This window comes from Drosophila navojoa, chromosome 3 (genome assembly GCF_054131105.1).
Source record: "Drosophila navojoa isolate 15081-1374.11 chromosome 3, UAZ_NAV_1.0, whole genome shotgun sequence".
NCBI classification, from domain to species: Eukaryota; Metazoa; Arthropoda; class Insecta; order Diptera; family Drosophilidae; genus Drosophila; species Drosophila navojoa.
In genome coordinates this window covers 7159474-7171597 of record NC_142891.1, presented here as the reverse complement: position 1 = coordinate 7171597, position 12124 = coordinate 7159474, and the positions used below count along the sequence as shown (strand labels likewise).

The window sequence follows — 12124 nt, the reverse complement described above, 5'->3', positions numbered from 1 at the left end:
AGCACATCATTGCAAATACAAACACGCACATACACATTGTATGGTTACATACATATGTACATACATACATACATATGTACATACATACATATCTACATAAATGCTTAAGTAGATACAACTCTTAAGTTCACTTTGTTAATCTCAATTTATTTGCGTGCTGGATACACAGTGCAAATTTGTTTATGCAAATAATATTCGGTAACCGAACCGAATAAACTTACCTAATTATTATGCAAAATGTCTGCAAAGCTATAGTCAGAAGCAGACACAATTTAAGCACACACACACAGACTCAAAAGTAACGTTAGAATATTGTGTGTGGTGTATGCACATATGTATATGTATGTATGCGCTTTTGAGTATTCACCAATTTACCTTGAATATGAAGTAGAAAGTGATCTGGCAGCGCGAATAAATTAGACTAGGGTAAAACAGATATAACATATATGTATATACTTCATGAATGCAGACAATTGCAATTTGCATCAGCCGATATATATGTATATATATATATATATATATATATATATGTATGTATGCATGTATATGATTGAACGACCAATATATTCAACACGATTAACTTATTTAAAAAACAATTTCCACCACTTAATGGCGCGTCTGTTACACCACACGCGCACAGCTGATGATATAAACGTGTATATGGTCAGCCTAAAAAGTGGCAGCACTCAAAATTTTGGCTTGATGAATATGCTATCGATACCAAAGATATTCAATCGACTTACATTTCAAATGTAAAAAAATAAACAAATTAGAAATGATTTATGAAATATACAACGAATTACTATCGAATGTCTCTTGTTTTTATTCCCGACATTAGATACACGCTGAAATAATTTCAAATAATCGGTTTGAAAAATAAGTTAATATGTTCACTCTAAATGCGCACAATACGATAGTTTGTACAATATCGATATTTGTATACAACAAACAAGTTAAAGTAGCCGCCATGGACGAATCGTGTAAGAACTGTAAATTAAACGAAAATTAATCTCAGTTAATACATCTATATATATGCAGCAGCTGGCAGCACATTGTCTAACATGGAACAGACTGCCTCTCTGCTCAATCACAATGTTAGCTTTAACAGCAGCATGGAACTGACCCGAACTGCCGGCGAAGTCAGCACCGGGTCCATTCCCGATCTGAGCTTCTCACTGAGCGAATCCGAACGCAGGAAACTGCTGCTGCGCCAGACGCGGGCTGCCAACAGCACCATGGATCTGGTGAGTAAGGCGAACGGCAGCACAACTTTGGAGCAGAGCAGCTGGATGGAGGACGATGAGGACGAGGAGAGTGAGAATGTGATAAGCATAGAAGACACAATGGATGAGCACCAGCACTCGAAGCAGAAGCAGCCAGAGGAGGAGGTGATTAAGGAGGAGAAGCAGCAGCAAGAGCAGCTGCAGCAGCAAGAGCAACAACAGCCACAGCTGCAGCAGTCTGAAACCAAAGACGATCAGCAAATGGAGACGGATGAGCTGCAGCAGGAGCAGCAGAAGGCGCAGCTAGAGAAAATGAAGGAGCAGCTCCAGTATGTCAACGTTTCTCCACCCCCAGTTTACTTCGAGCGGCAGCTCATCGAGCTGGGTCGCCGCTGCTGGCCGTCGAGCGCGCAGGCACAGCATTATACAAAAGGTTGCTATTGGTCGCCGGATGGCACATGCCTGCTGGTGCCTGTCCACCTGGACGGCATGCATGTTATGGAGCTGCCATTGGATCTGTATGAAGCCAGCAACATCTCCACAGAGCGCAGCCTGTCCAAAATGCAGTCGGCTGTCCATGTACCCGAAGGCGGCACCGTCTACGACTGTGTCTGGTATCCCCTAATGAACAGCCAAGAGCCGGAGAGTTGCTTGTGAGTAGACTGACTTTATATAGATGCAGGGCATTCTCTCTTAACAGAGAGAAATGCTTAACAGTGCTAACTGCAGTGAGTGCTTTTATAGCTTACAAGACACTGCAGTTATTAACAGTGAATGTTAGTTTAACATAAGCGCTGTTAGGAACAGTGCGCGGGCTTATTTCAAAACGAAATCCAAATCTTAACTTGAAAAAATTCAATTTCTATTGATTACTCACGTTTAATATGGTTTCACTTGTTGTTCACCCTCTGCTCTTCCAGCTGGCTGGCCACACGTCAACACGAACCGATACACATGTGGGATGCCTTTGATGGACGCTTGCGCTGCAGCTACAGCGGCTACGATGAGGTTGATGAAGTGGTGGCTGCCATATCTCTGCAATTTCGCCAACGACGGACAGAAGATATATGCGGGCTACAAGCGCTTGCATTAAAGATCTTCGACACCAGTCGACCGGGTCGCAGATACGACGAATACCCTGTAAAGTTTGCCATCTCGTGCATGGCTCAGAATGCGGAGTATCCGCACACAGTGACCTGCGGCAACTGGCGGGGCTACATACAGCACTTCGATCTCCGCTGTCCCCCCAAGCAGGGTCCACTGTTCACGCTGGGCGGCCACTCAGCAGGCATCACCCAACTGCGCTACGGCACAGACGACTCCAACAGCTGGCAGCTGTTCAGTGGCGCTCGCAAGTGCCCAAAGCTGCTACAGTGGGACATGCGCAACTATAATCAGCCTATGCATGAATTCCAGCGTCAGGTCAACACCAATCAGCGCATCCAGTTCGATCTGTGTCCGCAGCAATCCTGGCTAGCCAGTGGCGACACGGACGGCAACCTCAATCTGTGGAATCTCGCGGATGGCAAGGAAATCGAGGCCCTCCAGTTGCCTCTGCATGATGATTGCTGCAATGGCATCGGTTTTCATCCCAGCCTGCCCATCCTGGCCAGTAGTTCTGGCCAGTATCATTTCATAGCAGGCGACAAGCAGCAGCAGGAGGTGCACAACAATACAACTGTTGCAGGCTCTCAGGACTCAACGCTGTTGGAAGCAAAGTCTTCGGTTTCCTATGAGAATGCCGTATTGTTGCTCTGGTGCGGTCCCAGCACTGAAAATTAAATTATATATACTTAAAATATAGTTTTTTGTTAACAATTACTTACGCAAAAGTGTGATTCGTTCTATTACTAAGCAACTTCAATGTCAGATCAGACTTTCTGTTATGCGATAACAGCATGAGAGACTGCTAAGTCACGCAAGTTCACTTTTCATGCGGCTTTCAAGCTTATATACAAATACTGCTTGGCTTGTGCTGTTCACTCAGACTGCCGCTGCTTTCTTAACCTGCGCTACTCACTAAGTTTCGTATACACACTGCACTGCTCGCTCAGCTTGCGCTGTCCGTTCAGCCTGCACTGCTTAAGCACACTGCGTTCCTTACTTAGTTTGCACTGCTCACTCAGTATGCACGCTCTCTCCACTCAGAATGTTGCGCTCACTCAGCGGGCATTGCTCACTCTCGCTGCACTGCTTACTCAGCCTGCACTGCTCAATGAGCCTGAACTGTTCGCTCAGCCCTCACTGCTCACTCAGCACGCATGTTCTGTCTACCCTGCGCACTCACGATTGAGTGATAGTGTCTGTGTCTTTTAACAGTGCTGCGCACTCAGACTGCATGCAGTCTCTCTACACTCATTGCACTGCACTGCTCATACTCATATGACCTGCACAACTCAGCACCTACCTTTTCACTCGTTGCTTTGCTCGTGCTTGTGAATTTCTGTTAAATCTGGTTTCTCTTCGAGTTTCATATTTGTAGACAATGCAATCGGATCTCTAAATCATTCTACATCGAGTGCTCGACCGAGGCAGTAAATTTTTGTATTTGATATATTTCCTGCCATAATTTGTTATATGTATTTATGTAAATACATCGAGGGAGCAAAACCCGACAGAACACAAACGACACATGTCCGACTAACAGAACTGTTAAATAATAATCAGCAACTGTTAACGAAACTCGAACTCTGCCAATAACAGAACGCGGGCCAATTTCAAATCAAATCAAAGTCAAAGCGTTGACCAATTATAAATATTTCAATTTATTTTAATTACGCACTCTTTATTATACATTCATTATTAGAATTTACTTATCGTTCAATTAATCAAGTCAACTTCATGTTTTAAAAGTAATGCGGGAACGTAAAAAAGTGTATTTTGTTTTTGTTTATATGTAGCATAGGCTGCTTTAAGAGAACATTTATTTATTTGATTGAGAAAACGTTTCTGTTGCGTTTGTCTCTCATACAAAATGAAGTTTTTGTTTAGCTTTTTACTTATTTCGTTGGTTATTGGTGTTGATTATACATTAATATATATGTATATATATAGTATATATCATAAATTGAGTATATATCGAAGCGTTTTTATCAATTGTATTGATCTTTGCATTGTTAAAGAGTATTCAGAGTGTCGCTTTGTGTGGTCTGTGCGTGTTCTTTGTTTGTTTATGTTTATTGTAGCTGATGTATAATAGTTATAGACACATAACATTATGTGAATTTAAATTTAAGCTAATTGTTTTAGTTTTTATTTGCTTGCAAATAAGTGCGAAACTTGCCAAGAAATGAAAAAACATTCAAATACATTTGAAATTTCCCACATTTTCAATTCCCAACTTGAAAAAATTTCCCAACCCAATAAATTTGCATTTTTAAACCATTTCTTGATTTTGTTCTAAATATAACTTGACGTTAGACAAAATATGCGTTTGATTTTTTTTTTTTTTTTTTTTTGGTTTTTGTTTTATATATATATTTTAGTTACTATATAGATTTATTTATATATATATATAGATTTATTTATTCATTATATATATATATATCCATGTTTTGTTATGCCTAAAATGTTTTTTTTTTTTTTTTTTGTGTCAAATGAAACGAAAAAGTTTGTGTTTTTTGTTTTACTTTGTATTGTTTTTTTTTTATTATTTATATTTAAGCATTTCTTATGTATTTTTCTGTTTGACATTATATATAGATAGAAAATGCGAACTTATATTAAAATAAAAAATGGTGTTAGTTTTTTTTTCGTTTTTTTTTTTAACTCTCATAATTGTTAATAAGGAATTAATATTAAATTATATCATATATTTATCTTTTTTTTTGCATTTTTGTTTGTTAAGCAAAAGCATATGAGAAAACGACAGGCAAATCGTATGGCATTTTCTATTGTTTGAATTATTCTTTGTTTTTTTTTTTAGGAAAATGCTCTGCAAATTAGTCGGAAAATACACTTGATATTATTATTTGATGTATGTATATATATAAATGTGTATATATATTCACTATAAGCATGGCATTTAATTTGAATTACATTTTGTTTTATTTGTATCAAAACTAAAGATCAAACTTGAAAACAATTTAAAATCAATTACAATTTAAAAGAGAAATCATGAATTTCAATTATGTTTAGTATTTTGACAATAATTTAAGTATATGATTTTGTTTATGTTTGTTTCTTATTGTAATTGTATTTTGTTTATGATTTTTCTTGTTGTAAATTTGCTTTATTAAATGTATTTTTGTTTATTAATTTGCAGCTTGCAATTTCTTTCTTCTCTTTTGTTGGGTAGTGTAATGTTGAGAGTGTTGTTGTTATTTTTTACCTGCGCGCTGCCTTTTGCTCAGCGAAAAATGTATTTTTTGTTAGAAATTTTTGTTTCATTTTATAATACTTGAAATTTTTTTCGAAGCAAGTTTCTGATTTGCTTGCTAAAATATGTGTGTGTGTGTGTGTTATGTATGTGTATGTTGAGTGTTGGGGACGCTCTTTCTCTCTCTTGCCCCAGGCCAAGCCAGAGCAAGTTTTCCTTTTAAGCAGCCTTTGCCCTCGAGCCGCCTTAACCCGACGAGGCGATGGGACTCTGCTGTCCTTCCATATCCTGAGTCTGAGCCTTGTTCTGACGCACTACCTCAGCGCGACGTTCCTGCAACAGACATGCGAAAGAAGAAGATGAATTAAGCGAATTCTAAACAAATTACAGGGTATAGGAATGTGTGAGCAACTGCTACAAATGAACGGCAGGCAAACAATACAAACGTATAAAAGCATTTCAATATTATATATATATACTATATAGAGGTATATATATATATGTATATGTATAGCTGTGTAGTGTAATATTGAATGGTGTTTTTGCTGTTGGGGAGACCTACAAGTTTCTGAGCTTTCTCAATTTTTTTGAGCAACTCCTTTTCGCGATTCTGCTCGGCGGTGTATAATTTGTTTTCGATAATGCGCGCTTTCTCCTCGAGCTTTTGATTTTCCAATTGATTGTTCTGCGTTTTGATTTCAGCAATTTTGATTGTGTTCTTAAATGAGAGAGAGAAAGAGAAAGAGAGATTCCAAAAATAAATCAAGAAAAATAAATATCAAAAATTATATCGATGGATGGAAACGTAAAATTTCACAAAAACACTTTTACTACGCACAGACGACATTTAAGGATTTTATTTTTTTAGATACAGCTGAAGAAAGCGTTAGTAAAAAAAAAATAATGATTAAAAAAAATTAATTTAATCATAATTCTAAATTAAAACAATTTTTGTTAATTAATAAAAAAGCAACAAAAAAATAAATAAATAAACAAAAATACATTAATGTTAATGACAATTTAAACGAAATATAAAATAGCTTATAACAAGACTAATATAATGTAATATAAAAAATGTCTTAGATCCAATTTTATATCGCAATACATAGTACCCGACAAACATTGAAATACATATGTATATACCTTTGGCATTTTATTTGTTGAAGTACTTTCATTTCCAGTTGAATAATTGTTATCCATTTATAAGTTACATAAGTTTACTAATATTTAATATGAAAATTGTTATTTATAATTTAAAAAATAGACTAAGAGAAACTAAAAAACTGTTTGATACGAAATCAAAATTATAAAATTAATCTACAATAAAAAATAAATTATCTATTTAATGCAAATTATAAATTTATTAAATTAGCACTATTTTATTTTTCTATTATATAATTAATTCTAATATATATAATTAAAATTATTTTATATATTATGTTATATTATGTTAGTCCATAACAAATCATTTACAAACGATTCTAAGCGATAAAAGCAATACAAAACAATTAAAGAAAGAACACCAAGCCAAGCCAAGCTAATACATTTATACCTTACTTAGATAATAAAGCAACTTACGTGCTCCTTGAGACGATTCAACATCTTCTTGATGTTCTCATCGCGCAAAGCCTGAGCTGTCTTCAACTTCTCCTCAATGGCCTTCTGCTCATTGGCCTTTTGCTGCTCCAAAGTCTCGCGCGTCTTCTCAATCTCCTGAGCATGAATCTATATGGATAAAAGCTCTATTATAACGTGTTTGCCTTATATCATATTGAGATCACCTTTAGTTTCTCCTTCATGTCGCTGATGATGGCCTCGCGCTTCTCCACGTGAGTCTCCATCTTGGTCTCCAGCTGCTCCTTGGTCTGAGTGATGAACTCGTTGGTGATCTCATCCTTTTTGCGTGTAGCTTCCTCCACCTTGGCCAGCTTAATGGAGATCTCGGCCATCTTGCGTGCCTCCAAGGACTGCAGAATATTGAAATTATATCAATTGATATTTTCTTCCACTATCTCCCTCTCTTTCTCTCTACTCACAATGCGACGCTCCTCGGCTGCCTTTAGCTTCTGCTCAATCTCCTCGACGCTGACATTCTTGCCCGGTGTAACGGGTCGCTTGGGCACAGCCACATTGGGTGCCGGCTCGGCCAGGATGACCTCATAGCTAAGGCCGCCGCGCGACTTCTCCTGGCAGCGTATCTCAGTGGCTGCAAGAAACAGAAACCGGGATTCCCCACACTTTGGTCAGTAATTCAATATTTGTGCATTTGTGCAAAGGACAGAAAAAGGGGGCGCATTTGCCATTATTATATATACAAAAGTACACTATATACTATTATATATACTATATAGTTTAGGGTAATCTGTAAAAGTCACCCTTAAGCTGCACTCAATATGACGTCAGTCTTCCCTTTCCTTTTATTTTCTTTTTTGCAAACTATTGCTTAGGGTTGCTGCACAACATTCAATGTGGGTAGATTAATTAATTATTATAAATAAGTGTAAAACTCCTTAAATTGATTATATTCACTTCTCTTAAAATTAAAGAATTTATATAATATAAATATATGTTGGAGTGGTGACGTCAACAATAAGTACAAAGACCGGCTTGTAATTTCCTCGTCTTTATTCTTGGGAAGAAGGCTGTGTCGCTTATAAACAGTGTCAATACCAGGAGAGGCGAACCAGTAGGAGAACTGGGGCTATGTTATTAACAGAGTGCTGTTAATAGCATAACATTGTACGGCGCGGGAGGAGCAATTCTTGTTAATGGGATCTGGCATTAACAATATAAAATATAATATAAATTTCCTTTATATATACATAAACGTATATAGAAAACATTTTACATTAGTCGAATCACATAGCAAAAACTTTCTCCATATGGCGCATAGATATATAGAGAAATACAATCAAATCAGTATATAAAGACAAGTATTCAGGTGTTAATAACCTCGCATAGACAGCCAGAATCTATTCCCTACAATGACTGGAAATAGGTAAGGTTTCTGAGTAGAGTTTTAGAGAATAAAGTAAATTCAATTATTATAAGCCATAAAATTCAGTTATGCTTATGTACATTGATTACAGATATATGTATATATAAAACATGTATTTTAATAAAATATAAATCTATTTAGCTTCTTAAGAAACCAATCAGTATTTTAATAGGTATTTATAAAAGCCTTATTTAATATACGAATTCTACAGACAAGTAAAGCTCATATAATTGCCGCTCAAGAGGAACATTAATACATATATCGAAATGCTACATACATATATTCCACACTTTAAGCCAAAATCCTCGGCTGGGCTTGGGCCTCGAGCCAGCAGCTGAAAGAGCCTTAAAAATATGGCAATACATTAACTTTTGCCACTTTGCATCTTTTGGCCTTGTGCCCGCAGCTGTTGCGGCTTTTAGTTGCAGCGCGTTTTGATTAATGTGCAACTCGATCCACTGTTGCATTCCCCATTTATCATGTATATATATACTATATATATATTTGTATAAGTATATATGACGGGCACAACAGCCGCCCCCAAAGTCAACAGAATAAGAGAATAAAAAAACATTTTTGCACACAATTATGATAATAAATGCAGCGGAAAAAGCATTTCACAGCTGTGCATCGAGCGGGGAAAATGCCACAAGCGTTCCTGAAAATCGCGCTGCTCGAATTACACTAGGCAAAAAAATGCGTACACAGATTTGATAATAAATTCCAGAACATATGAAAAAGCAAAAATGTGTGTAACAAAAAATAACATATGAATTATATACATACATATGTAAATATACAAAGCTGTTCTTCAAAACAGAAATTTAGTTATACGAATTGTACGCTCGATCGATACACGTAAATAATCTAAATAATCTTCAACCCCTCTGTGGTATAAATAGAAGAAATTGAAACCTTTGTGCAGCCCCAGCGAAAATTTTGGCAAATATCTGCGATAAGAATTCAAAGCGAAAAGCAAAAAAAAAAATTGCAAAAGTAAGCGCAAAACAAACCGCAATTTGAGAGAACAAATCAAGGAAGATGGAGAGAGGGAGACAGAGAGTGAGAGAGAGAGAGAGAGAGAGGGAGTGAGAGAGAGAGAGAGAGAGAGAGAGAGAGAGAGAGAGAGAGAGAGAGAGAGAGGAAGCAACCCCAACAATAGCTTGAACATTGCAATCGCGCAGCACTCAATCAACTGCCTAATACTCGTCCATGCTGATCCAATATACATATATAATCATTCATAATATTAAAGGTTCTCATCCGACTTTACTTTTATATTAAAAACTATTAAATATTATAGCTTTTAATACTATCGCTGGGTTTACAGTAGAATAAATGTGCTTAAATTTGAATCAGTTTAAAAATATATATTAACTGTAGCCTAATAAATAATATATAAATAATAATATTTATCACAATAAATATAATAAATATATATTTATCACAATATATATAATAATATATATATAAACGCCGAATATTATAATATAGAGAATATAAAAAAACAATAAACATTCAAAAAATAATAATCATAATAATAATAATAATAATAATTTTTATATTTTTAACCAAAAACCAATGTTTTAAATTATTAGATATATAAAATCTAATTTGAAAAAAATTAATATAATGCAGGGAACGCGGAAGTGATTCAATACAATTAAATACATATTGAGCCAGACATATATAAAAAAAAACCTATATACCCCTCTTCCACATGCATGAAGCTAAAAACAAACAAATAAGCAAATTGAAGTCAGATCAAATGAAGTGGAAAATTTGTTATCAAAACAGAGCTGGGGCATTCAAGAGAAGACAGAAAAGATGCCAGCTTTGGGAATACACATATATAGGGGAAGAAGAGAGAGTCTACCCAACCGCATCTGGCTTAGGTGTTGAGCAAATTGTCTCATCTGTCCAACTGTGGCGGACACATGATTTCCCATTATTGGAGAGCAAGTGTCAATCACAGCAGGTTTCTGTTTCAGTTTCAGTTTCAGTTTCAGTTTCCATTTCGACTTCGGTTTCGATTTCAGTTTACATTAAGAGCAAGAAAAGAGGTCAAAGTGCGTGTTAGGTGCGTGCGAGAGGTGAACAAATAGATGGGGTTGCGAAGCACTCATAGTTCAAGCTGCTGGAACGATTTGCATTTGAATTGCAAATGTGAGAAACGTTTTTTTTTTAGATATGAGAAAACCGAACAGAAATGGATGGAAGCCTGGACGAATAGACAATACCCTAAACGGTTGAAGGATTAGAATATAGAAGTGGAGAAGTTAACATTGTTTATGTATATGTATATGCATATATTTGTCTATCATATCTATGAAACTTTCAAGCTATTCTATAGTATGCCTGTATCACAGTATGGTTTACTTTCATATATATGTATGTATTAGACGATATCGACAACCCCTTCCTAATATTCTTGAAATTAAGTTTCTTTACTAAGTAAGGAATTATGAATAATAATATATTGGGTAAAAAAACTATTCATACTTTTCCCTATTATCATATTACCATATCCACATATTCGTGTATTGTGTGGTTGGCGGCTCGTAGAATTCAACCACAGTGGATCTCAAATGAGGCGACTAAATGGGAGAGCTTTGTCGTCAGTCCAGAACTAACAGGACTACAGAGCTTCAGTTGCATATTTTCCTAGCATGACATATTTAAACAAACATTCTCTGGAATTTGGAATTTACTTGAAGGCGCACAACTATTTATTGCACCTGTCATAGGAGCTGGTCCTTATAGAAGACTATTGATATATACATTTGTTCAACCTAAAAGTTTTTGCACCTATGTATATGCGATATTCTAATAAGCAGAAATGCTGACTATAGCGTAGAATTGAAAGGGAAATAAAATACAAAAATGTATATAATAATACAAATAAATACTATATATAAATATAAAAGTCTACTTTCAGTTAAATGCAGATATTTATTTTATAGAATAAAAATAATACATGATTCATGTAAATTAAAATTTGCATAAAAATAAAAGTTCGCTAGGAAAACTTCAATCGGAACGGTCGGACGAAAATTAGAGACATCTCTTCAATTTCTGAAATTAAATTAGTTTTCTTATTATTATCAAAAAAAAAAAAAAAAAAAAAAAAAGCTAGTGACTAATTATAATTATTACAAAAGAAAAAATAAATTGCAATATAAATTAAATCGGCATAAAAGGCCCATTTCATCCCATCTTTATATATAAAAAAAAAATGGTTCCTATTCCTTAAATCTTTGCATACATATTAATACAAATCAAATTTGTTGTTATGCAAAACTAACTAAGTGGACCATAAACCTATGCAGAACTGACTCTACGTTCTACTTTCAAGAGTGGCTCACAAGCCATGCAGAAATCGTATTACCCTGCGCTCGCCCAGCATCGACCATTTGGTCAGCTGTGTTGTGTTGTGGCCCGGCAATTTGCTAAAGTGGCTTTTGCGGCGCGCTCCATTAGGCTCCACTCTGGCACACCAGCCCCCGCTCCTACCCCTCCGGCACACTCATAGCGAGAGCGCAGCAATTAGGGTAAGAGCGAGGCAGCTGAATCAGGAGCTGACGC

The 12124-nt window shown here is 35.9% G+C and overlaps 2 protein-coding genes across 9 annotated transcripts in view; one reads left to right on the top strand and one right to left on the bottom strand.

The window, feature by feature from the left end:
- The first annotated feature begins 889 nt into the window (after positions 1-889).
- WDR79 (Telomerase Cajal body protein 1 homolog) lies at positions 890-3009 on the top strand. The gene is given in 5 exon segments (XM_089258107.1): positions 890-980; positions 1042-1876; positions 2144-2264; positions 2266-2307; positions 2310-3009. Coding segments are annotated over 5 exon segments (1707 nt in total). The 5' UTR covers positions 890-967; the 3' UTR covers positions 3006-3009.
- A 2237-nt stretch (positions 3010-5246) lies between these two features.
- stai (stathmin) overlaps positions 5247-12124 on the bottom strand; it is an 89958-nt gene continuing 83080 nt past the window's right edge. For 6 of the 8 annotated variants that reach the window (XM_089258115.1, XM_089258112.1, XM_089258113.1 and 3 more), the window contains 5 exons: positions 7578-7747; positions 7323-7508; positions 7120-7266; positions 6104-6259; positions 5467-5874 (listed from right to left, as the gene is read on the bottom strand). In XM_089258115.1, the coding sequence (XP_089114241.1) occupies positions 5788-5874; positions 6104-6259; positions 7120-7266; positions 7323-7508; positions 7578-7747 (746 nt within the window). In that variant the 3' untranslated portion in view covers positions 5467-5787. Of the gene's footprint in view, positions 5875-6103; positions 6260-7119; positions 7267-7322; positions 7509-7577; positions 7748-12124 lie in introns of all 8 variants that reach the window. The other 2 variants (XM_089258111.1, XM_089258117.1) reach the window with 2 other exon arrangements.